This window comes from Oncorhynchus tshawytscha, linkage group LG05 (genome assembly GCF_018296145.1).
Source record: "Oncorhynchus tshawytscha isolate Ot180627B linkage group LG05, Otsh_v2.0, whole genome shotgun sequence".
Taxonomy (NCBI): domain Eukaryota; kingdom Metazoa; phylum Chordata; class Actinopteri; order Salmoniformes; family Salmonidae; genus Oncorhynchus; species Oncorhynchus tshawytscha.
Window position 1 is genome coordinate 72,366,516 of NC_056433.1, and position 27,500 is coordinate 72,394,015.

Genomic DNA, 27,500 nt, shown 5'->3' on the forward strand with positions numbered 1-27,500 from the left:
GAGTTGGTATCTTTGTAGCCTTAGCAACATTCTCTGCAGTCGCTTGCGTGCTGTGTGTAGGAATTTCTTGAAGATCGTCTCAAGTGGTTTGTGGTCGCTGTGTATTATAATGATCTCTCTGCCATGCAAATGGCGTTCCAACTTGTCACATGCAAAAACAATGGAGAGACATTCTTTCTCAATCTGTGCATATCTTTGTTCTGTCTGAGTCAATGTTCTGGAGGCAAATGCAACAGGTTGTCCTTTCTGTAGAAGGGCTGCGCCCAAACTTGTCCCACTGACATCACACTGCAGTGTGACTTCATCATTCAGGTCGTAGTATTTGAGCACTGGGTGTTGTGTGGCTAACGGTTTGATAGTCTTAACTGCTGCGTCATGCTGTGGTTGCCATGTCCATTCAATGTCCTTGTTAGTCAGTCTTCTGAGCGGGTCACACACATCAGATAGGCGGGGCATGAATTTAGCAAGATAGATCACAAACCCCAACAGCCGCTGTAGTGACTTTTCTCTGGGTCAGGGTGAAGGCCCTCTGTGGTGTGAAGATGACCCATGTGTGTCACACTAGGTAGCTTTAACCTGAGTTTATTTTTGTTCAGCTTCAGGTTGACATCTCTTGCTCTCTGCAGGAGAGCTGTGAGGTTTCTGTCATGATCTGTATTAGTGATCTTCCATCGCCTCTTTGTGTGTGTCACCACATCCATGGAGTAGTGATCTGCCATCGCCTCTTCGTGTGTGTGTCACCACATCCATGGAGTAGTGATCTGTCATCGCCTCTTTGTGTGTGTCACCACATCCATGGAGTAGTGATCTGCCATCGCCTCTTTGTGTGTGTCACCACATCCATGGAGTAGTGATCTGCCATCGCCTCGTTGTGTGTGTCACCACATCCATGGAGTAGTGATCTGCCATCGCCTCTTTGTGTGTGTCACCACATCCATGGAGTAGTGATCTGCCATCGCTTCTTTGTGTGTCACTACATCCATGGAGTAGTGATCTGCCATCGCCTCTTTGTGTGTGTCACCACATCCATGGAGTAGTGATCTGCCATTGCCTCTTTGTGTGTGTGTCACCACATCCATGGAGTAGTGATCTGCCATTGCCTCTTTGTGTGTGTCACCACATCCATAGAGTAGTGACACACACAATCTGCAATCACATGCACTCCTTTTAGTCCATGTAGTGCTTCACATATTCTTCAGCTGCTGGCTTGATTCCAAATGGCATTCTCAGCCATCTATGCCTGCCTACTGGTGTCCAGAAAGTTGTTAGAAAGCTGCTCACTTCATCAAGTTCGACTTTCCAGTATCCATATTTGGTATTGAGAACTGAGAATACCTTTGCGTTGGATATCTCTGGTAGAATCTCTTCTATTGATGGCATCTGGAAGTGTGATCTCAGTAAGGTTTTTCAATGACAACCATGTTGTTGATCCACAGTGTTGGCTCTGTGACTTTCATGATGATGTCTGCATTGTCCATTAAATGATGTCCTTTGTGACCCTTTCCTTCAGTGGAATAGGTATCCGTCTTGGTAGCGGATACCAAAGGCCGAGCTGCATTGTCTACTTCTAGGTGTAGCTCTCCAGGAAGGCAGCCAAGCCCATCCAACACGTCCTTGTACTTGGAGATGATCTCCTCAGTTGTCATGATGACCTCAGTGGATGTGGTGCTTGGTGTGTCGACGTGATGTAACACATGGCTGTGGTGCACATGTAGTAGGCTGAGTCTTTCACACGTGTCAGCTGATAGCAGAGGAAGCTGGAATGTCTCCATGACCTGAAATTTGATATAAAACATTTTTCCATCATGATCTACTTTGAGATTGCATTCTCCTGTTGGTTTTATCAGCATGCCGTCATATAGTGTAGCTTTGCTGGGTAGGACAACTGGATTGCCATCTTGCATGACTCGCTGTAAGTCCCCATAGCTTATGACATTCACTGTTGATGTCTAGTTGACATTTAATTGTATGGATGGGGTCATATGTCAATGGCTCATCACTGAGTGGAGCTAGGTTAAGGTTAATTAACACTTTTTTGCCTTGTCACAGAATTAACCTGTGAGATGTACCACATTACATCTGATGTTTGGTCATCTGACTCATTAACTTCCTCTAATAGATTGAGGTTTATGTTGTGCTTGTTTACAAACTCTGGCAAAGTGGTTTCGTTTGCCACATGCTTTAGAGGTGACACCGTGTGCTGGGCATTTAGCTTTGGCATGCACTGAACCACAGTAATGACAGGGTAAGTCGTTTGGCATTCTATGTTTGTTATTATCCCCTGTAAACTCTGTCTGTTTACGACCATATGTTTGGTGTTTTGATTCTGAACATCACTCACGGGAGGTATAATGTACAGTCTCTGGTTCACCTCTACCAATTTTCCTGATTTGCATCTGTGTTGTTCACTTGAACCACACGTCAATGGCTTTATTCAGAGTGAGGTTCGGTTCTCTGAGAATGCGCTCGCGCAGCTATATCTTTAGTGCCTATGACAAGCCTGTCAAGGACTAGTCCTCTCGTAATGCACCAAATTCACGTGTTGGCTAGCGTCCTCAGATTTGAAATGTACTGCTCTGATGTTTCACATTGACTTTGTTGACAAGCATGAACAATGTACCTCTCATAGATCAGGTTCCTGAATGGCTCAAAGTGTTTCACTAGCGCTTCTATCATCATTACCGGGTCAGTTCTCTCTGCTTCAGCCAGATGAAGATGCCACTGTAAGAGATGACATTCATTTCCAATCGCGGTTAGCAGAGTTGCTATGCCGACTTTTGCATCCTTTTTGTCCACACCGGTAGCTCATAGTTTTTCCATTGTGCTGGATAAAATGTCCAGTTGGTGTAAGTTTCGCCCTTCATGTCCATAGGCTCTGGTACTGGGAATACTGGGTAAGCCATTGTTGTCATTGTCGTTATTATAACGTTTTGTAGCTGGTTAGCAAGTTGGCACGTCCCTTCCTGCTGTGCATTTATCCGTGTGTCGTTTTGATATTTTGATTCGTCAAGGATATACCTATTTGGTTCTGACTTCTGACACCATGTTTTATATGTTGTTTTTTCAATACAAGAGCAAGGTAATGTTGATTAGAAAGTCTTTACTTCAGCATCACTCTGTAACATGCATACAGCTCCATTCAGTGCATAGTAAGTCATGCTTAACTTGGCTCACTAGTACTATATAATATCACACTCAGATACACATAACAGCAGCGCCATCTATTGGCTTGGCGACATCTCGTAACACTGGGAAACCAGAGCTGCTATTCTAGTCTGCTGACATTTTTTTTGACCATTAAAATAAGATCAAATTGATCGGAAGTACAGTGTAGACATTTTTAATGTTGTAAATTACTATTGTAGCTGGAAACAGTAGATGTTTTATGGAATATCTACATAGGTGTACAGAGGCCCATTATCAGCAACCATCACTCCTGTATTCTAATCGCACGTTGTGTTAGCTAATCCAAGTTCATAATTTTAAAAGGCTAATTGATCATTAGAAAACCCTTTAGCAATTACGTTAGCACAGTTGAAAACTGACCTTCTTTAGACTTGTTGAGTATCTGGAGAATCAGCATTTGTGGGTTCGATTACAGGCTCAAAATGACTAGAAACAAAGATTGTGTGTTCCTGGTGTAACTCTGGCAGTTGTTGTTGCCATCCTGTACCTGTCCCGCAGGTGTGATGTTCATATTTACAGATCCTGTGCAGGTGTTGTTACACGTGGTCTGCCACTGAGAGGATGATCAGCTGTCCGTCCTGTCTCCCTGTAGCGCTGTCTTAGGCATGTCACAGTACGGACATTGCAATTTATTGCACTGGCCACATCTGCAGTCCTCATGCCTCCTTGCAGCATGCCTAAGGCACGTTCACGCAGATGAGCAGGGACCCTGGGCATCTTTCTTTAGATGGTTTTCAAAGTCAGTAGAAAGGCCTGTTTAGTGTCCTAAGTTTTTATAACTGTGACCTTAATTGCCTACCGGAAGGAAATCTGTTAGTGTCTTAACGACTGTTCCACAGGTGGATGTTCATTAATTGTTTATGATTCATTGAAAAAGCATGGGAAACAGTGTTTAAACTGTTTATTTTGATTTTTAAGAAATATCTTTGAAAGACAGGGTCCTGAAAAATTGACTTTTTTTTTGCTGAGTTAAACAATAAGAAATGAACAGTAACTCATTAGACTCATAAAGGTTTCAAAAAGGCATTACAAATGTTATGTTATCAGCTGTGTACGGTGTTGTAACAGTATTTGAAGTACAAATGGTAGGGGAAGATATATACTGTAAAAATACAAATATTGGTTATATTTACTCATGTTGTCTGGCTGGTTGCCCTTTTATTATGGTAATGAGTGAGTTTATTAGCAAGTGCATCGGTGATGTTGTACCCACGGTAACAATTAAAACCTTCCCCAACCAGAAACCGTGAATTGATGGCAGCATTCACGCAAAACTGAAAGCGCGAACCACTACTTTTAATCATGGCAAGGCGACCAGAAACTTTAGCGAATATAAACAGTGTAGCTATTCACTCCGCAAGGCAATCAAACAAGCTAAGCCTCAGTATAGAGACAAAGTAGAGTCGCAATTCAACGGCTCAGACACGAGAAGTATGTGGCAGGGTCTACAGTGAATCACAGATTCCAAAAAGACAACCAGCCCCATCGTGGACACTGACGTCTTGCTCCCAGACAAACTAAACAACTTCTTTGCTCGCTTTGAGGACAATACAGTGCCACCGAAAAGGCCTGCTACCAAAACCTGCGGGCCCTCCTTCACAGCAGCCCATGTGAGTAAAACATTTAAACTCGTTAACCCTCGCATCCCTAGCCGCGTCCTCAGAGCATGCGCAGACCAGCTGGTTGGTGTGTTTACGGACATATTCAAACAATCCCTATCCTAGTCTGCTGTTCCCACATGCTTCAAGAGGGCCACCATTGTTCCTGTTCCCAAGAAAGCTCAGGTAACTGAGCTAAATGACTATTGCCCCGTAGCACTCACTTCCGTCATCATGAAGAGCTTTGAGAGACTAGTCAAGGATCATATCACCTCCACCCCACCTGACACCCTAGACCCACTCCAATTTGCTTACTGCCTCAATAGGTCCACAGACAACACAATCGCAATCACAATGCCCTAATCCATCTGGACAAGAGGAATACCTACGTAAGAATGCTGTTCATCGATTACAGCTCAGCATTTAACACCATAGTTTCCCTCCAAACTCGTCATTAAGCATGGGTCTCGACCCCGCCCTGTGCAATTGGGTCCTGGACTTGCTGACGGGCCGCCCCCAGGTGGTGAGGGTAGGAAACAACAACTCCACCCCGCTGATCCTCAACACTGGGGCCCCACAAGGGTGCATTCTCAGCCCTCTCCTGTACTCCCTGTTCACCCATGACTGCGTGGCCATGCACGTCTCCAACTCAATAATCAAGTTTGCAGACCACACAACAGTGCTAGGCTTGATTACCAACAACAACGAGACGGCCTACAGGGAGGAGGTGAGGGCCCTCGGAGTGTGGTTTCAGGAAAATAACCTCACACTCAACGTCAACAAAACAAAGGAGATGATCTAGGACTTCAGGAAACAGCAGAGGGAGCATCCCCCCTATTCACATCAACGGGACAGTAGTGGAGAAGGTGGAAAGTTTTAATTTCCTTGGCGTACACATCACAGACAAACTGAAATGGTCCACCCACACAGACAGCGTGGTGAAGAAGGCGCAACAGCAGCTCTTCAACCTCAAGTGGCTGAAGAAATTTGGCTTGTCACTGAAAACTCACAAACCTTTGACCGCCTGGTACAGCAACTGCTCCGCCCACAACCGTAAGGCTCTCAAGAGGGTAGTGAGGTCTGCACAACGCATCACCAGGGGCAAACTACCTGCCCTCCAGGACACCTACACCACCCGATGTCACAGGAAGGCCAAAAAGATCATCAAGGACAACAACCAATGCCTGTTCAGCCCACTATTATCCAAAAGGCGAGGTCAGTACAGGTGCATCAAAGCTGGGACTGAGAGACTGAAAAACAAGGCCATCAGACTGTTAAATCTCAAGGCCATCAGACTGTTAAACAGCCATCACTAACAACATACTGACGCAAATCTCTAGCCACTTTAATAATTACAAATTGGATGTAATAAATGTATCACTAGTCACATTAAACAATACCACTTTATATAATGTTTACATACCCTACATTACTCATCTCATATGTCTATACTGTACTCTATACCATCTAATGCATCTTGCCTATGCCGTTCGGCCATCGCTCATCTATATATTTTTATGTACATTTTCTTATTCATTCCTTTACACTTGTAAGGTAGTTGTGAAAATTGTTAGATTTACTTGTTAGATATTACTGTACGGTCGGAACTAGATGCACAAGCATTTCACTACACTCACTACATCTGCTAACCATGTGTATGTGACCAATAAAATGAGATTTGATTTGATTTGAACGGGTCACAAATCTTGATGCTGTGATTGCACACTGAGACATTTCAACTAACAGTTATGGGAGTTTATCTATGTTTGATTTGTTTTCAAATTCTTTGTGGGCCTGTGTGATCTGAGGGAAATATGTGTCTCTAATATGGCCATACATTTGGCAGGAGGTTAGGAAGAGCAGCTCAGTTTCCACCTCATTTTGTGGGCAGTGGACACATAGCCGGTCAGTAACATTGGTCAGGTACCCTGCCACTGTGTATTTTCTGTTTAGGGCCAGATTCAGATTCCAGTTTGCTCTGTTTTTGGTTAATTCTTTCCAGTGTGTCAAATAGTTATCTTGTTGTTTTCTAATGATTTGGTTGAGTTTAATCGTGATGTTGTCCTGGGGCCCTTTGGTGTCGGTTTTTGTTTGTGAAGAGAGCCAGAACCAGCTGGCAGAGAGGACTCTTCTTTTGATTCATCTCTATGAAGGTTATGGCTTTGTGATGGAATGTTTGGGCATCAGTCCCTTTTAGGTGGTTGTAGAATTTAACAACTCTTTTCTGAGTTTTGATAATTAGCAGATATAGTCCTTATTCTGCTCTGCGTGCATTATTTGAAGTTTTACAGTGTATGCGAAGGATATTGTTTGTCCCATTTGTGAATTCTTAGTTGGTGAGTGGACCCCAGACGGGAATCATAGAGGGCAATGGGTTCTCCAACCGATTTAAGTATTTTTAGCCGGATCCTAATTGGGATGTTGAGTTTTATGTTTCTCTTGCCTTGTCTTCAGATCGTTCACAGACTTACCTGTGGTGCTGATGTTAAGGCCGACGTAGTTATAATTATTTGTGTGCTCTAGGGCAATGGTATCTAGATAGAATTTGTATTTGTGGTCCTGACATCTGGACCTTTTTTGGAACATCATTATTTCTGTCTTTCTGAGATTCACTGTCAAGGCCTAAGTCTGAAATAACCTGTGGCCCTCCTTGGTTGGGGACAGAAGGACCATATCATCTGCAAACAGTAGACATTTGATTTCTGAGTCCAGTAGTGTGAGGCTGGGTGCTTCAGACTGATCTAGAGCCCTTGCCAATTCATTGATGCAGTGCCTTCAGAAAGTATTCATAGCCCTTGACCTATTACACATTCTGTTACAGCCTGAGTTCAAAATGAATAAAATGTTGGTCACTCATCTACACACCATACCCCATAACGACAAGGTGAAAACATGTTTTTAGATTTTTTAGATTTAAAAAAAGTAAATACAGAAATATCTCATTTACATAGGTATTCACACACGTGAGTGTTATTGAGTCTTTCTGGGTAAGTCTCTCAGAGCTTTGCACATGTGGATTGTACAATATTTGCACATTATTATTTTTAAAATACTTCAAGCTCTGTGAAGTTTGGTTGTTGATCATTGCTAGACAGTCTTGCCATAGATTTTCAAGACAATTTCAGGCCAAAATGTAAGTAGGCCGCTCAGGAACTTTCAATGTCATCTTGGTAAGCAACTCCAGTGTAGATTTGCCCTTGTGTTTTAGGTTATTGTCCTGCTGAAAAGGGAATTTGTCTCGCAGTGTCTGTTAGACAGCAGACTGAACCAGGTTTTCCTCTAGGAATTTCCCTGTGCTTAGCTCTACTTCATTTATTTTTGTCGAAAAAACTCCCTAATCCTTGCTGATGACAAGCATACCCATAACATGATGCAGCCACCACGATGCTTGAAAATATGGAGGGTGGTACTCAGTGATGTGTTGTGTTGGATTTACCCCAAACATAATGCTTTGTATTCGGACATAAAGATAATTTATTATCCATTTTTTTGGCAGTTTTACTTTAGTGCCTTGTTGCAAACAGGGTGCAAGTTTTGGATTATTTTATTCTTTACAGGCTTCCTTCTTTTCCCTGTCATTTAGGTTAGTATTGTGGAGTAACTACAATGTTGTTGATCCATACTCAGTTTTCTCCTATCACTGCCATTAAACTCTGCAACTGTTAAAGTTACCATTGACCCCATTGTGAAATCCACGAGCGGTTTCCTTCCTCTCCTGCAACTGAGTTAGGAAGGACACCTGTATCTTTGTAGTGACTGGGTGTATTGATACACCATCCAATGTGTAATTAATAACTTCACCATAATCAAATGGATATTTAATGTCTGCTTTTTTAAAAATCCATCTACCAATACTGTAGGTGCCCTTCTTTGCGAGGCATAGGAAAACCTCCCTGGTCTCTGTGGTTGAATCTGTGTTTGAAATTCACTGCTCGACTGAGGGACCTTACATATAATTGTATGTGTGGGGTACGTGCTGTAGATGAGGTAGTCATTAAACAAATCATGTTACACAAAATCTAAATGTACATTTTAATTGAATAATACATTTTAAAGTCAGGCTGTAGCACAACGTAATGTGGAAAAAGTCAAGAGATGTGAATACTTTCTGAAGACACATGTTGAAGAAGGTGGGGCTCAAGCTACATCCCTGTCTCACCCTACAGCCCTGAGGAAAGAAATCTGTGTGCATATTGTCATTTAATGCACATTTGTTGTTTGTGTACGTTGATTTTATAATATCATATGTTTCGCGACCAACACCACATTCCCTCAATTTGTAGATCAGACCCTCATGCCAAATTGAGTCAAAAGCTTTTTGGAAATCAACAAAGCATGAGAAGACTTTGCTTTTGTTTTTGATTCTTTGTCAAAAAGGGTTTGCAGGGTGTATATGTGGTCTGTCATACATTATCTTGGTAAGAAGCCAATTTGACATTTGCTCTCTACATTGTTTCCACTGAGGAAATGGTGTCTGCTGTTGATGATACTGAAGAGGTTTTTTCAAGAGGTGGCTGTTTAACACATTCTAAGGCAATTATTGGGGTCAAATGTGTCTCCTTTTGTGTAATGGGGAGATCAGACTTTGATTCCAAATATTGGGGAAGAGGCCAGAGCTAAGGATAATGTTTTGTAGTTTAAGTATGGCCAATTTGGATTTGTGGTCTGTGTTAAGGAAACCATCATTTTGTGCAGTAGTTCATCCAATGTAATTGGAGAATTCAATGGGTTCTGAAAGTCTTTAATAGCTAATTCAAAATGTACTCTGAGTGTACAAAACATTAGGAACATCTGCTCTTTCCATGACATAGACTGACCAGGTGAATCCAGGTGAAAGTTATGATCCCTTATTGCTGTCAATTATTAAATCCACTTCAATCAGTGTAGATGAAGGGGAGGAGAAAGGTTAAAGATGTTTTTTGAGAAATGGAATGTGTATGTGTGCCATTCAGATGCTGAACGTGCAAGACAAGAGATTCAAGTGCCTTTGAAAGGGGAATGGTTGTGTGCATATTTGAGAGTGTGTTCACTTTCTGTTTCTACAACTTAATTGGAGTCCACCTGTGGTACATGCAATTGATTGGACATGATTTGGAAAGGCACACATCAGTCTATATAAGGTCCCACAAATGATAGTGCATGTTAGATTAAAAAAAAGGTTGAGGTTGAAGGAATTGTCTGCAGAGCTACAAGACAGGATTATGGTGAGGCACAGATCAGGGGAAGGGTACCAAAACATGTCTGCAGCATTGAAGGTCCCCAAGAACACAGTGGCCTCCATCATTCTTAAATGGAAGAAGTTTGGAACCACCAAGACTCTTCCTAGAGCTGGCTGCCCGGCCAAACTGAACAGTTGGGGGAGAAGGGCCTTGGTCAGAGAGGTGACCAAGAACCCGATGGTCACTCTGACAGAGCTCCGGAATTCCTCTGTGGAGATGAAAAAACCTTCCAGAGGAACAGCCATCTCTGCAGCACTCCACCAATCAGGCCTTTATGGTGGAGTGGCCAGACGGAAGCCACCCCTCAGTAAAAGGCACATGACAGCCCACTTGGAGTTTGCTAAAAGGCACCTAAAGACTCTCACACCATGAGAAACACGATTCTCTGGTCTGATGAAACCAAGATTGAACACTTTGGCCTGAAAGCCAAGCATCACGTCTGGAGGAAACCTGGCAACCTCCCTATGGTGAAGCATGGTGGTGGTAGCATCATGCTGTGGGGATGTTTTTAAGCGGCAGGGACTGGGAGACTCTTCAGGATTGAGGGAAAGATGAACAGAACAAAGTACAGAGAGATACTTGATGAAAACCTGCTCCAGAGCACTCAGGACCTCAGACTGGGGCAAAGCTTCATCTTCCAACAGGACAACGACCCTAAGCACACAGCCAAGACAACACAGGAGTGGCTTCAGGACACGTCTCTGAATGTCCTTGAGTGGCCCAGCCAGAGCCTGGACTTGAACCCAATCGAAGATCTCTGGAGAGACCTGAAAATAGCTGTGCAGCAACGCTCCCCATCCAACCTGACAGAGCTTGAGAGGATCTGCAGAGAAGAATGGGAGAAACTCCCCAAATACAGGTGTGCCAAGCTTGCAGCGATATACCCAACAAAACTCGAGGCTGTAATCGCTGCCAAAGGTGCTTCAACAAAGTGCTGAGTAAGGGGTTTGAATACTTATGTACATGTTATATTTCAGTATTTTTAAAATTCTGCAAACCTATTTTTGCTTTGTCATTATGGGTAATTGTGTGTAGATTGATGAGGGGAAAAAACTATTTAATCAAATTCAGAATAAGTTTGTAATGTAACAAAAATGTGGAAAACGTCATGGGGTCTGAATACTCTCCGAATGTAAAGTACTCAGACTGCTTTACTTTTTCACATTTTGTTGCGTTACAGCCTGAATTTAAAATGGATTCGGGCTAGGCCCCTTTTTTCTCCACTTCCTGCCTCAAATGACAGTGAAAGTAAACTGCCTGTAACTCAGGCCCTGAAGCCAGGATATGCATATAATTGGTACCATTGGAAAGAAAATACTTTGAAGTTTGTAGAAGTGTTAAAAAATTATGTAGGAGAATATAACACAATAGATATGGTAGGCGAAGATTCAAAGAAAAACCAACCAGAATTTCTTTTTTTTGAGACCATCCTCTTAGTAATGCAAGAGAAACAACATATTGGAAATTAGCTCCCTGGAGGCAATTCCTATGGATTCCACAGGGTGTCAGCAGTCTATGTTCAAGGTTTCAGGCTTGTAACTTCAACAATGAATAAGAAATAACAGTTTTAGTTGAAGGACACAGTCTTGGAAATTTGTGTTTGCGTGTGCCATGAAGACATTATGCACCTGTAAAATCGGTTTCCTATTGAATATACTTCTTTCCGAATGAAATATTATAGTTTGATTAAATTTTAGGGTATCTGAGGAGTAAATAGAAATGTATTTTGACTTGTTTAAAGAAAGTTTAGAGTTAGATTTTCAGATTCCTTTCTCTGCAAGTTGAACGAGTGGATTCCTCAAAACGATGACACCAATTAAACTGACTTTTTGGGATTTAAAGAAGGATTTTATCTAACAAAATTACACTACATGTTATAGCTGGGACCCTTTGGATGACAAATCAGAGGAAGATTTTCAAAAAGTAAGTGAATATTTAATCGTTATATGTGAATGTATGAAACCTGTGTTGGTGTAAAAATATTTTGATGTGGGGCGCCGTCCTCAAACAATCACATGGCATGTTTTCGTGGAATAGCTACTGTAAATCGGACAGAGCAGTTAGATTAACACGAATTTAAGCTTTCAGCCGATATAAGACACTTATATGTACATAAATGTTTAAAATCCATAATATTTTTGATTATTTATTTGAATTGCGCACCCTCCAGTTTCACCGGAAGTTGTCCCACTAGCAAGACACCGATCCGTAGATGATCTTTGAATGACTACCCGATCTGTAAGGTTCCTCAATCAGATTTCATCAGATTTTTACATTTCAAGCACAGATTCAACCACAAAGACCAAGGAGGTTTTTCAATGCCTCGCGAAGTCGGGCACCGATTGGTAGAAGAGAAACAATGTTTTTAAACTAGAAGCTGAATATCCCTTTGAGCATGGTGAAGTTATTAATTAGGCTTCGAATGGTGTATCAATACATCCAGTCACTACAAAGATACAGGCGGCCTTCCTAAGTCAGTTGCCAGAGACAAAGGAAACCGCTCAGCTATTTCACCATGAGCCAATGGTGATTTTAAAAACAGTTACAGAGTTTTATGGTTGTGGTATGAGGGAACTGAGGATGGATAAACAACATTGTAGTTACTCTACCTTGCTAACCTAAATGACACAGTGAAAAGAAGGAAACACTAATATTCCAAAACATGCATCCTGTTTGAAACAAGGCACTTAGGTAAAAATTTGTCAAATTTACTTTTTGTCCTGAATAAAAAGCGTTATGTTTTGGGACAATCCAACACAACACATCACTGTATCTGTATTTTCAAGCATGGGGGTGGCTGTATCATGTTATGGGTATGCTTGTCATCGGGAGGTAAGCACAGGCAACATCCTAGAGGAAACCATGATTCAGTCTGCGTTCAACAGACACTGGGAGACAAATTCAACTTTCAGCAGGACAATAATCTAAAACACAAGGGCAAATCTACACTGGAGTTGCTTACCAAGACGACAATGAATGTTTCTGAGTGGCCTAGTTACAGTTCTAACTTATATTTGTTTGAAAATATACAGCAAGACTTGAAAATGGATGTCTAGCAATCATCAACAACCAACTTGACAGAGTTTGAAGAATTTAAAAAGGAATAATGGGAAAATATTGTACAATTCAGGTGTGTAAAGCTCTTCGCTGCCAAAGGTGCTTCTACAAAGTATTGACTCAAGGGTGTGAATAGTTATGTAAATTAGATATTTATGTATTTCATTTTCAATACATTTGCAAAAATGTCTAACAACATGTTTTCACTTTGTGTGTAGATGGGTAAGAAATAATATAATTGTTATCCATTTAGAATTCAGGCTGTAACACGACAAAATGAGGATTAAGTCAAGGGGTATGGGGGGGTATGGGGGGGGGGCTCCCTGGCCTGCACATGGCTGCAGGATATTGCTTTTCTACATAAAGCAGGGCTAATAAAAGCCTCAGTGCAGCCACTCTGAAACGAGCACAGGCATACATTCAACAGTGATAGAGACTCCACTGCTGCCCCGTAGATGGACTGTCACACTGTGGTCATGCATCCTGCTGTACAGGGAATCATTCAACAGGTAGTGTAAAAAGATAGGACCATAAGAGAAAAGCAACTGTAGTGGTGGTAAAGCGAGAGATGCATAGCAACATTATATACTGAGAGATAGCAGGATGTGAGAGAAATAAAAAGGCTGGATTTGAGGAGAAGAAAAGAGAGAGAGATAGTCGGGCCAAACAGACTGTAATTCATTACCTTGCAAAAAAAACTGAGGAAGAGAGAAATGGAGGGAGAAAGAGAAATGGAGGGAGAGAGAGAAGGAGGGAGAAACAGGGACAGGGAGAGACAGAATTAAAATATCTGTTTCTGTCCCTGGGGGGGTAGACAGTTATTATAAAGCCATTGTGGCCAGCGACAGAGTACGATTCCAGAACACATTCTGAGCCATGCTCAATGAGTCAGACCTTATAGCCTGGTTCAGCTGGGGAGGAAGGGAGGGAGGGTCACAGGGGGAGATAAATGGATGCAGGAGAAGAGAAAGAAAGGGAGGGAGGGAGGGAGGGAGGGTGGGAGGGAGGCGGAGTGGGGAGGATATGGGGTGTGTCCAAACACACAGACCCACTGAAGCCTGTCCCTACCCTCCGTGACAAGGAGATTCCTTCTCCACCCAACAAAGCTGGACCAGGTAGGAGGATGGATGGACTGAAAGGGCAAGAGAGAAGGGAGGAGAGAAGAAGGGAGGGAGAAGGGATGAGGGGAGAAGGGATGAGGGGAGAAGGGAGGAGAGGAGAAGGGAGGAGGAGAGAAGGGAGGAGGAGAGAAGGGAGGAGGAGAGAAGGGAGGGGAGAAGGGAGGAGGGGAGAAGGGAGGAGAGAAGGGAGGAGGGGAGAAGGGTGGAGAGAAGAAGGGAGGGGAGAAGGGAGGAGGGGAGAAGGGAGGAGAGAAGGGAGAAGGGGAGAAGGGAGGAGAGAAGGGAGGAGGGGAGAAGGGAGGAGAGAAGGAAGGAGGGGAGGAGGGAGGAGAGAAGGGAGGAGGGGAAGAGGGGAGAAGGGAGGAGGAGAGAAGGGAGGGGAGGAGAAGGGAGGGGAGAAGGGGGAGAGAAGGGAGGAGGGGAGAAGGGAGGAGAGAAGAAGGGAGGGGAGAAGGGAGGAGAGAAGGGAGGAGGGGAGAAGGGAGGATGGGAGAAGGGAGGAAAGAAGGGAGGAGGGGAGAAGGGGAGAAGGGAGGAGAGAAGGGAGGAGGGGAGAAGGGAGTAGGGGAGAAGGGAGGGGAGAAGGGAGGAGAGAAGGGAGGAAGGGAGAAGGGAGGAGAGAAGGGAGGAGGGGAGAAGGAAGGAGAGAAGGAAGAAGGGGAGAAGGGAGGAGAGAAGGGAGAAGGGGAAAAGGGAGGAGGGGAGAAGGGAGGATGAGAGAAGGGAGGGGAGGGGAGGAAAAGGGAGGGGAGAAGGGAGGAGAGAAGGGAGGAGGGGAGAAGGGAGGAGAGAAGGGAGGAGGGGAGAAGGGAGGATGGGAGAAGGGAGGAAAGAAGGGAGGAGGGGAGAAGGGGAGAAGGGAGGAGAGAAGGGAGGAGGGGAGAAGGAAGGAGAGAAGGGAGGAGGGGAGAAGGGAGGAGAGAAGGGAGGAGGGGAGAAGGGAGGAGAGAAGGAAGAAGGGGAGAAGGGAGGAGAGAAGGGAGAAGGGGAAAAGGGAGAAGGGAGGATGAGAGAAGGGAGGGGAGGGGAGGAAAAGGGAGGGGAGAAGGGAGGAGAGAAGGGAGGAGGGGAGAAGGGAGGAGAGAAGGGAGAAGGGAGGAGAGAAGGGAGAAGAGAAGGGAGGAGGGAGGGGAGAAGGGAGAAGAGAAGGGAGGAGGGGAGAAGGGAGGAGGAGAGAAGGGAGGAGGGAGAAGGGAGGAAGGGAGAAGGGAGGAGAGAAGGGAGGAGGGGAGAACGGAGGAGGAGAGAAGGGAGGGGAGGAGAAAGGAGGGGAGAAGAGAGGAGAGAAGGGAGGAGCGGAGAAGGGAGGAGGGGAGAAGGGAGAAGAGAAGGGAGGAGGGGAGAAGGGAGGAGGGGAGAAGGGAGGTGAGAAGGGAGGAAGATGGTGGGAAAGACCAGGTGAATGAATAGACAGGAGTGGAAGAGAAAGGGAGATGTAGAGAGAGTGGGGCAGATGACTTGTAGAGAGAAAGAGAGAAAGAGAGGGGGTTGAGTCAGTGAGTGGGACAGGGTAAGGCATGCTTGGCTTTCATTGGTACACTGAGCCAATTCATATACTGTAACTGCAACTAAATTTAGACTTCACTGTAGCCTTCTGTATGGCTCCCCCAGCTCAGGCTTCGTCTATCTTCTGGGCTACTCACATTACACACAAACACCCACCCACCCACCCACCCACCCACCCACCCTCACCCACTCACACCACACACACACACACACACACACACACACACACACACACACACACACACACACACACACACCACACACACACACACACACACACACACACACACACACACACACACACACACACACACACACACACACACACACACAGCGTCTGCTGACTGGATTATTATTTTAGTCTAGGGGACACTTGACTTAAACAACTTGCTTTCATGACTGTGCTTGTTTAATTCCGCTCTTCCCCCTCTGTCAAACCCCTCTCTTCCTCTCCATACCCTCCTTTCTGCTTAGTATTGTCACCCGAGATGGTTCACACGGTCTTCTATTCACTGTGTTTCCCAGTCATAAATCTTCTGTGACCGCAAACATCGACCTCAAAGGGTTTACCTCAACACCCCTGGCAGCAAGCCTGCACCCCTACCTCTATTTCCCTGCCACCTGAACCCCTATCTCTATTTCCCTGCCACCTGAACCCCTACCTCTATTTCCCTGCCACCTGCACTCCTCTAACTCTATCTCCCCCTGCACCCCTCTATCTCCCCTGCACCCCTCTATCTCCCCTGCCCCTCTACTCTATCTCCCCTGCACTCTATCTCCCCTGCACCCTCTAACTCTATCTCCCCTGCACCCCTCTATCTCCCCTGCACCCTATCTAACTCTATCTACCCCCCCTATCTCCCCTGCACCCCCCTAACTCTATCTCCCCTGCACCCCTCTAACTCCTCCCCTAACTCTCCCTGAACCCCTCTCTCTATCCCCCGGCACCCCTCTATCTCCCCTGCACCCCTCTAACTCTATCTCCCCTGCACCCCCTATCTCCCCTAACTCTATCTCCCCTGCACCCTAACTCTATCTCCCCTGCACCCTCTAACTCTATCTCCCCTGCACCCCCCTCTAACTCCCCTATTCCCCAGCACCCCTCTAACTCTATCTCCCCGGCACCCCTCTAACTCTATCCCCTGCACCCCCTCCCCTACCCCTCTAACTCTATCTCCCCGGCTATCTCCCCTGCACCCCCTCTATCTCCCCTGCACCCCTCTATCTCCCCTGCACCCCCCTCTAACTCTATCTCCCCTGCACCCCTCTCTATCTCCCCTGCACCCTCTAACTCTATCTCCCCTGCACCCCTCTAACTCTATCTCCTCCGGCACCCCTCTATCTCCCCTGCACCCCTCTAACTCTATCTCCCCTGCACCCCTCTAACTCTATCTCCCCTGCACCCCGCACCCCCTCTAACTCTATCTCCTCTGCACCCCTCTAACTCTATCTCCCCGGCACCCCTCTATCTCCCCTGCACCCCTCTAACTCTATCTCCCCTGCACCCCGCTAACTCTATCTCCCTGCACCCCTCTAACTCCCCTATCTCCCCGGCACCCCTCTATCTCCCCTGCACCCCTCTAACTCTATCTCCCCTGCACCCCTCCCCTGCAACTCTATCTCCCTGCACCCCTCTAACTCTATCTCCCCGGCACCCCTCTATCTCCCCTGCACCCCTCTAACTCTATCTCCCCTGCACCCTCTAACTCTATCTCTATCTCCCCTGCACCCCCCCTGCACCCCTCTAACTCTATCTCCCCGGCACCCCCTGCACCCCGCTAACTCTATCTCCTCTGCACCCTCTAACTCTATCTCCCGGCACCCCTATCTCCCCTGCACCCTCTATCTCCCTGCACCCCTCTAACTCTATCTCCCCGGCACCCCTAACTCTATCTCTATCTCCCCTGCACCCCTCTAACTCTATCTCCCCTGCACTAACTCTATCCCTCTAACTCTATTCCCCTGCACCCCTCTAACTATCTCCCCCCTTGCATCTCCCCCACCCCTCTAACTCTATCTCCCCGGCACCCCCCTATCTCCCCTGCACCCCTCTAACTCGGCATCTCCCCCTGCACCCCCTCTATCTCCCCTGCACCCCTCTAACTCTATCTCCCTGCACCCTCTAACTCTATCTCCTCCGGCACCCCTCTATCTCCCCTGCACCCCTCTAACTCTATCTCCCCTGCACCCCGCTAACTCTATCTCCTCTCATCTCCCCTAACTCTATCTCCCCGGCACCCCTCTAATCTCCCCTGCACCCTCTAACTCTATCTCCCCTGCACCCCTCTAACTCTATCTCCCCTGCACCCTCTAACTCTATCTCCCCTGCACCCCCCTCTATCTCCCCCTGCATCTCCCCTGCCCCTCTAACTCTATCTCCCCTGCACCCCCCTCTATCTCCCTGCACTCTATCTCCCCTGCACCCCTCTAACTCTATCTCCCCTGCACCCCTCTATCTCCCTGCACCCCTCTAACTCTATCTGCACCCCTGCACCCCGCTAACTCTATCTCCTCTGCACCCCTCTAACTCTATCTCCCCCGGCACCCCTCTATCTCCCCTGCACCCCGCTAACTCTATCTCCTCTGCACCCCTCTAACTCTATCTCCCCTGCACCCCCCTCTAACTCTATCTAACTCTATCTGCACCCCCCTCTAACTCTATCTCCCCGGCACCCTCTAACTCTATCTCCCCTGCACCCCTCTAACCCTGCACCCCCCTGCACCCCTCTAACTCTATCTCCCCTGCACCCCTCTAACTCTATCTCCCCTGCACCCCTCTAACTCTATCTCCCCTGCACCCATCTAACTCTATCTAACTCTATCCCTGAACCCATCTAACTCTATCCCCCTGAACCCTCTAACTCTATCTCCCCTGCACCCCTCTAACTCTATCTCCCCTGCACCCATCTAACTCTATCTCCCTGAACCCATCTAACTCTATCTCCCCTGAACCCATCTAACTCTATCTCCCCTGAACCCATCTAACTCTATCTCTCCCCTGCACCCATCTAACTCTATCTCCCCTGAACCCATCTAACTCTATCTCTCCCCTGCACCCATCTAACTCTATCTCCCCTGATCCCCTCGTACTCTATCTCCCTACACTGTGTGGGGCAGGAGCTGGCACAACACATGCAGGTTTATATAAACTCGCATCTAGTCGTCTGAGGGACACATGTTTCTAAGAGAACATCTTAGTAGGCCAAAGGTTACCAAATAGAAACCATGCCATAGTACTAGTAGGCTCCAGCACCAACGTAACAACGCTCTCTCCAAACAACACTCACTACCGGGTTCCAAACTGCCTCTGGAAGCAACGTCGGCACAAGAACTGTTCGTTGGGTGCTTCATGAAATGGGTTTCCAAAGCTAAGTAGCCGCACACAAGCCTAGGATCACCATGTGCGGTGCCAAGAGTCGACTGGAGTGGAGTAAAGCTCACCACCATTAGATTCTGGAGCAGTGGAAACACCTTCTCTGGGTTGATGAATCACGCTTCACAACCTGGCAGTTCGAGGGACAAATCTGTGTTTGGCGGATGCCAGGAGAACACTACCTGCCCCATTGTGTAGTGCCAACTGTAAAGTTTGATGGTGGAGGAATAGTTGTCTGGAGATGTTTTTCATGGTTCAGGCCCCTTAGTTCCAGTGAAAGTAAATCTTAACGCTACAGCGTACAATGACATTCCAGACATTTCTGTGCTTCCAACTTTGTGGCAACAGATTGGGGAAGGTAGTTTTCTGCTTTCGCATGACAATGCCCCCTGCACAAAGCGAGGTCCATACAGAAATGGTTTGTTGAGATTGGTGTGGAAGAACTTCACTGGCCTGCACAAAGCCCTGACCTCAACCTTTGGACTGAATTGGAACGCTGACTGTGAGCCAGGCCTAATCATCCAACATCAGTGCTGACCTCACTAACGCTCTTGTGGCTGAATGGAAGCAAGTCCCCTCAGCAATGTTCCAACATCTAGTGGAAAGTCTCCCAGTAAAGTGGAGGCTGTTATAGCAGCAAAGGGGAGACCAACTCCATATTAATGCCCATGATTATGGAATGAAATGTTCGACAAGGAGGTGTCCACATACTTTTGGTCATGTACTGTATATTCACAGATACAATTCTGAGAAAAAATGTTTTTAAATAACACCACCATGACTCAGAGACCATCCTGATTCCCCCCCCCCACACACACACACACAGACACACACACCACACACACACACACACACACACGCACGCACGCACGCACACACGCACACACACACACAAAATATATTTTACTATCCTTGTGGGGACCTAGAATTGATTTCCAAGCTAAATTAAATTTTCCCTAACCCCTAATCCTACACCTAACCCTTACCCTAACCCTAACCACAACCCAAACCTTAACCCCTAACCCTAACTCCTAACCCTACACTTAACACCTAACCCCTAACCCTAATTCTACCTCTAACTCTAATTGCAACCCTAACCCTTAATCTAACACCCAAGACTAAAATAGCCTTTGTCCTCGTGGGAACCTGGGAAATGTCCCCACAATGGAGAATTTTACTTGTTGTACTGTCATTGTGGGGACTTTTGGGGATTTACGGTACCCACGAGGACAGTAATACAACCCCCCCCAACACACACACACACACACACACTCACTCACTCACTACATAGGTTTCGGAAGGAAACCTCGCCCAGGCCCCCCACGGCCTTCTTTGACGTTGCCTTGACAGCAGCAACATCAACAACATTATCAACATCAATAATAACCTGGTATTACAGCTAACGTTACAGATAAATGCACCCTGCTGACTCACTATGAACAAGAAACGGGGTTTGTTTGGTGTGCGCAAGTGCACGTGTTCTCACCTGTTTTTTCTTGTAGAAGCCCTTTTTGTCACAGTTGGGGATGCGGAAGCCTCTGGGGTTGAGCACATTGGAGATTTTAAGACTGTTCAGGATGCTTTCCATCTCTCTCCTGCATGGGCCCTTCACACACAGCACACAACACCTCAATAAAACATTACTAACCACTGTACTAACCCTGTAATAACCCTGTACTAACCCTGTACTAACACTGTACTAACCCTGTAATAACACTGTACTAACCCTGTAATAACACTGTATTAACGTTGTAATAACACTGTACTAACCCTGTAATAACCCTGTACTAACCCTGTAATAACACAGTACCAATCCTGTAATAACTCTGTTATAACACTGTACTAACCCTGTAATAACACTGTAATAACACTGTACTAACTCTGTACTAACCCTGTACTAACCCTGCACTAACCCTGTACTAACCCTGTAATAACACTGTACTAACCCTGTAATAACACTGTACTAACCCTGGAATAACACTGTACTAACCCTGGAATAACACTGTACTAACCCTGTAATAACACTCTACTAGCCCTGTAATAACACTGTACTAACGCTGTAATAACACTGTAATAACCCTGTAATAACACTGTACTAATGCTGTAATAACACTGTACTAGCCCTGTAATAACACTGTACTAACACTGTAGTAACACTGTACTAACCCTGTAATAACCCTGTACTAAGCCTGTAATAACACTGTACTAACCCTGTAATAACACTGTAATAACACTGTACTAACCCGGTAATAACACTGTACTAACCCTGTAATAACACTGTACTAACCCTGTAATAACACTGTACCAATCATGTACTAACCCTGTACTAACCCTGTAATAACACTGTACTAACCCTGTACTAACCCTGTAATAACACTGTACCAATCCTGTACTAACCCTGTACTAACCCTGTAATAACACTGTACTAACACTGTAATAACACTGTACTAACCCTTTAATAACCCTGTAATAACACTGTACTAACCCTGAACAAAACACTGTCCTAACCCTGTAATAACACTGTACTAACACTGTACAAACCCTGTAATAACACTGTAATAACACTACTAACCCTGTACTAACCCTGTAATAACCCTGTAATAACACTGTACTAACCCTGTACTAACCCTGTAATAACACTGTACCAATCCTGTACTAACCCTGTAATAACCCTATAATAACACTGTATCAACCCTGTACTAACACTGAACTAACCCTGTAATAACACTGTAATAACAATGTACTAACCCTGTAATAACACTGTAATAACACTGTAATAACACTGTAATAACACTGTAATAACATGGTAATTACCCTGTAATAACACTGTACTAACCCTGTAATAACACTGTAATAACAGTGTATTAACCCTGTACTAGCCCTGTAATAACACTGTAATAACACCGTAATAGCACTGTACTAGCCCTGTAATAACCCTGTAATAACACTGTAATAACACTGTACTACCCTGTGCTAACACTGTACTAACCCTGTAATAACACTGTACTAACACTGTACTAACACTGTAATAACACCGTAATAACACTGTACTAACCCTGCAATAGCCCTGTAATAACCCTGTAATAACCCTGTAATAACCCTGTAATAACCCTGTAATAACAATGTACGAACCCTGTACTAACCCTGTGATAACACTGCAATACGACTGTGTGCGTGTGTGTCTGTGTTTGGAATGGTCGTTTGTACAGTATTATGAGAGATACAGTGGGACAAAAAAAGTATTTAGTGTGCCACCAATTGTGCAAGTTCTCCCACTTAAAAAGATGAGAGAGGCCTGTAATTTTCATCATAGGTACACTTCAACTATGACAGACAAAATCAATTTAAAAAATCCAGAAAATCACATTGTAGGATTTTTAATGAATGAATTTGCAAATTATGGTGGAAAATAAGTATTTGGTCAATAACAAAAGTTTATCTCAATACTTTGTTATATACCCTTTGTTGGCAAGGACAGAGGTCAAATGTTTTCTGTAAGTCTTCACAAGGTTTTCACACACTGTTGCTGGTATTTTGGCCCAATCCTCCATGCAGAACTCATCTAGAGCAGTGATGTTTTGGGGCTGTTGCTGGGAAACACAGACTTTCAACTCCCTCCAAAGCCACTCCTTCGAAGCCACTCCTTCGTTGCCCGGGCGGTGTGTTTGGGATCATTGTCATGCTGAAAGACCCAGCCACGTTTCATCTTCAATGCCCTTGCTGTTGGAAGGAGGTTTTCACTCAAAATCTCACGATACATGACCCCATTCATTCTTTCCTTTACACGGATCAGTCGTCCTGATCCCTTTGCAGAAAAACAGCCCCAAAGCATGATGTTTCCATCCCCATGCTTCACAGTAGGTATGGTGTTCTTTGGATGCAACTCAGCATTCTTTGTCCTCCAAACACGACGAGTTGAGTTTTTACCAAAAAGTTATATTTTGGTTTCATCTGACCATATGACGTTCTCCCAATCTTCTTCTGGATCATCCAAATGCTCTCTAGCAAACTTCAGACGGGCCTGGACATGTACTGGCTTAAGCAGGGGGACACGTCTGGCACTGCAAGATTTGAGTCCCTGCCGGCGTATTGTGTTACTGATGGTAGGCTTTGTTACTTTGGTCCCAGCTTTCTGCAGGTCATTCACTAGGTCCCCCCGTGTGGTTCTGGGATTTTTGCACACCGTTCTTGTGATCATTTTGATCCCACGGGGTGAGATCTTGCGTGGAGCCCCAGATCGAGGGAGATTATCAGTGGTCTTGTATGTCTTCCATTTCCTAATAATTGCTCCCACAGTTGATGTCTTCAAACCAAGCTGCTTACCTATTGCAGATTCAGTCTTCCCAGCCTGGTGCAGGTCTACAATTTTGTTTCTGGTGTCCTTTGACAGCTCTTTGGTCTTGGCCATAGTGGAGTTTGGAGTGTGACTGTTTGAGGTTGTGGACAGGTGTCTTTTATACTGATAACAGGTTCAAACAGGTGCCATTAATACAGGTAACAAGTGGAGGACAGAGGAGCCTCTTAAAGAAGAAGTTACAGGTCTGTGAGAGACAGAAATCTTGCTTGTTTGTAGGTGACCAAATACTTATTTTCCACCATAATTTGCAAATTAATTCATAAAAATCCTACACTGTGATTTTCTGGATTTTTTTCTTCTCATTTTGTCTGTCATAGTTGAAGTGTACCTATGATGAAAATTACAGGCCTCTCTCATCTTTTTAAGTGGGAGAACTTGCACAATTGGTGGCTGACTAAATACTTTTTTGCCCCACTGTAGGTGGTGGTAGGTATTAGTTAAGTGTCTTTATCCACGGTGCATGAAATAGTCATTACTTACATACTCAGTCTCCCTCTTGTTATCCAGGGAGAAGTTGTGCATGTCGGAGTTGACTCCCCCAGACACTGACTCCACCTTGTAGCTCTGGCTCTTCTTATTCTGCTCCTTCTTGATCACGTCTAGCTTGGTGTGCAGCGGCGGTTTGGCCTCTATCGCCCCCCGATGTCCACCACCTCCGCCTTCCACACCTACCGCGCCCCCTGCCACCGTCTTGGTCGTCGTCACGGTGCCGTTGGCACGCCGTTCATCCCCCGCCCCGGAATGCTCCCCGCTTGTGGTCTCTGTCAAAGCAACAGGAAGTGATGTCATGGTTTAGAAACGTTTTCAAATGAAGTCCAAAAAGTTTGAGGATGAGTGTGTGTTGTTAGATTGTCATAGAGGATGGTCTATGCATTGGCAAGGAGATGAAACGCCATTAAGTTAGCTTCAGGAACATCTTTACCAAGATTATGGTGTGTTTGGATACAGTCAGAGTTCCAGACTTCGCGAGTCTGAAATAGTCTAAACACTATAATGACCTGAGAATGAGACTGAGACCAGTGCCTCACAAGCTGTTCTAGGTCCCAAGACTGAGAAAGAGAGAGAGAGAGAGAGAGAGAGAGAGAGAGAGAGAGAGAGAGAGAGAGAGAGAGAGAGAGAGAGAGAGGAGGGAGAGAGAGAGAGAGGGAGGGAGGAGAGAGAGAGAGGGAGAGAGGAGGAGCAGAGAGAGAGACAGACAGAGAGAGAGGGGGAGGGGCAGAGAGAGAGACAGAGAAGGACAGAGAGAGGGGAAGAGAAAGGGGGAGCAGAGAGAGACAGAGAGAGAGGGGGAGCAGAGAGAGACAGAGAGCAGAGAGAGACAGAGGGGGCAGACACAGAGAGGGGGGAAGAGAAAGAGAGGGGGAGCAGAGAGAGACAGAGAGAGGGGAGCAGAGAGAGACAGAGAAAGAGGGGGAGCAGAAAAGAGAAAGAGAGAGGGGGGGGAGCAGAGAGAGACAGAGAGAGGGGGAGCAGAGAGAGACAGAGAAAGAGGGGGAGCAGAAAGAGAGAGGGGGAGCAGAGAGAGAAACAGACAGAGAGAGAGGGGGAGCAGAGAGAGATAGAGAGAGAGGGGGGGGGAGCAGAGAGAGAGACAGAGACAGAGAGAGGGGGAGCAGAGAGAGACAGAGAAAGAGGGGGGGGGAGACAGAGAGAGACAGAGAGAGAGGGGGAGCAGAGAGAGACAGAGAGAGGGGGAGCAGAGAGAGACAGAGAAAGAGGGGGAGCAGAAAGAGAAAGAGAGAGAGGGGGAGCAGAGAGAGAAACAGACAGAGAGAGAGGGGGAGCAGAGAGAGATAGAGAGAGAGGGGTAGCAGAGAGAGACAGAGAGGGGGGGGGGAGCAGAGAGAGAGACAGAGAGAGAGAGAGAGAAACAGACAGGGGGAGCAGAGAGAAAGAGACAGGGAAGAGGAGCAGAAAGAGAGAGAGAGAGGGGGGCAGAGAGAGAAACAGAGAGAGATAGAGGGTGAGTAGAGAGAGAAACAGAGAGAGAGAGGGGGGATCAGAGAGAGAGAGGGAGGGAGCAAAGAGAGAGAGGGAGGGAGCAGAGAGAGAGAGAGAGAGAGAGAGAGAGAGAGAATAGAAAAAAAGAGCCAACAAATTTTACAACCATCTAAAAACAAGTGACCCCAAAACATTCCATCACACAGCTCTACAATGTCAAGAGATTAAAAAAGAGAAGAGTCTCCTCAGCCAGCTGGTTCTGAGGCTCAGTTCACCAACTCAAACCAACCCCATGGAGCCTCAGGACAGCACTCAAAAAATCTGGCCCAACCAAATCATCACAAAACAAAAAGAAAAATATATCACCTATTGGAAAGACACCACTTAAAATCAAAGTAAACTTCAATGCTATTTGGCTCTAAACAGACAGTACATGGTGGCAGACTATCTGACCACTGTGACTGATAGAAATCTGAGGAAAACATTGACTAGGTACAGACTCAGTGAGCACAGTCTGGCTATAGAGACCGGTCGTCACAGACAAACCTGGCTGCCCAGAGAGGACAGGCTGTGCTCACTCTGCTCCAGGGGAGAGGTAGAGACAGAGCTGCATTTCCTATTACACTGTGACAAATACTCAGACCTAAGAGAATATTTATTTCCCAAAATTATAATACAATACAAAGAATTTGAAACTATAAAAGATGAAGAAAAAAATCTAATATTTATTGGGTGAAAAGCCTAAATGTGCAGTTTTGGCAGCCAAATATGTGTCCTCCTGCCACAACCTGAGGGACAGCCTGTGAAAAGTTCCTGTCGATAATATTTCCCATCTTGTTTTGTTGTGTCTTTCATACCACGTCATGTGTCTTCTCAGTCATGTTGACACTGGTCTACTACCAGGTCATGTGTCTTCTCAGTCATGTTGACACTGGTCTACTACCAGGTCATGTGTCTTCTCAGTCATGTTGACACTGGTCTACTACCAGGTCATGTGTCTTCTCAGTCATGTTGACACTGGTCTACTACCAGGTCATGTGTCTTCTCAGTCATGTTGACAATGGTCTACTACCAGGTCATGTGTCTTCTCAGTCATGTTGACACTGGTCTACTACCAGGTCATGTGTCTTCTCAGTCATGTTGACAATGGTCTACTACCAGGTCATGTGTCTTCTCAGTCATGTTGACAATGGTCTACTACCAGGTCATGTGTCTTCTCAGTCATGTTGACAATGGTCTACTACCAGGTCATGTGTCTTCTCAGTCATGTTGACAATGGTCTACTACCATTGCTTTAATGTATTGTTGTTCTCATTAATAGTGTTGTTGTAGTTGTTGTTAATGGTAATCCCATGTCCACTACTACTATTATTATTGCTGTTGGTCTCACCATTTATTTACACATAAATATATATATATTTTATATCTAAATATATATTTTTATTTTATTTTTATTTTTCGATATGTATACTTTGACAATGTAAGTGATATTGAACTTGCCATGTCAATAAAGTCAATTGAATTGAATTGAATTGAATTGAGAGAGAGAGAGAGAGAGAGAGAGAGAGAGAGAGAGAGAGAGAAGAAAGAAAGAAAGAGAGAGAGAAAGGGAGAGAGAGACAGAGAGAGACAGAGAGAGAGAGAGAGAGAGAGAGAGAGAGAGAGAGAGAGACAGAGAGAGAGAGAGAGAGAGAAGAGCTGTTCAATTCTACAACCACCTAAAAGGAAGCAATTCCCAAACCTGCTATTTGGCCCTAAACAGAGAGTAAACAGTGGCAGAATACCTGATCACTGTGACTGACCCAAACTTAAGGAAGGTTTTGACTATGTACATACTCTGTGAGCATAGCCTTGCTATTGAGAGAGGCTGCTGTAGGCAGCTCTCAAGAGAAGACAGGCTATGTGCACACTGCCCACATAAAAAGGTGGAAACTGAGCTGCACTTCCTAACCTCCTGCTAAATGTATGACCATATTAGAGACACATATTTCCCTCAGATTACATAAACTCACAAAGAATTAGAAAACAAATCCAATTTTGATAAATTCCCTTATCTATTGGGTGAAATTTCAATATGTGTGACCTGTTGCCAGGTCACAAAGGGCGACCAGTGAAGAAAAAACACCATTGTAAATACAACCC

General features: G+C 45.3%; 1 protein-coding gene across 1 annotated transcript in view; it reads right to left on the minus strand.

Moving 5' to 3' along the window:
• igfbp3 (insulin-like growth factor binding protein 3) overlaps positions 1 to 27,500 on the minus strand; it is a 51,190-nt gene that overhangs the window by 14,738 nt on the left and 8,952 nt on the right. Inside the window, exons 2-3 of the mRNA XM_042322327.1 lie at positions 23,898 to 24,178; positions 20,547 to 20,666 (exon numbers count right to left, since the gene is read on the minus strand). Of these exons, the coding sequence (XP_042178261.1) occupies positions 20,547 to 20,666; positions 23,898 to 24,178 (401 nt within the window). The remainder of the gene's footprint in view (positions 1 to 20,546; positions 20,667 to 23,897; positions 24,179 to 27,500) is intronic.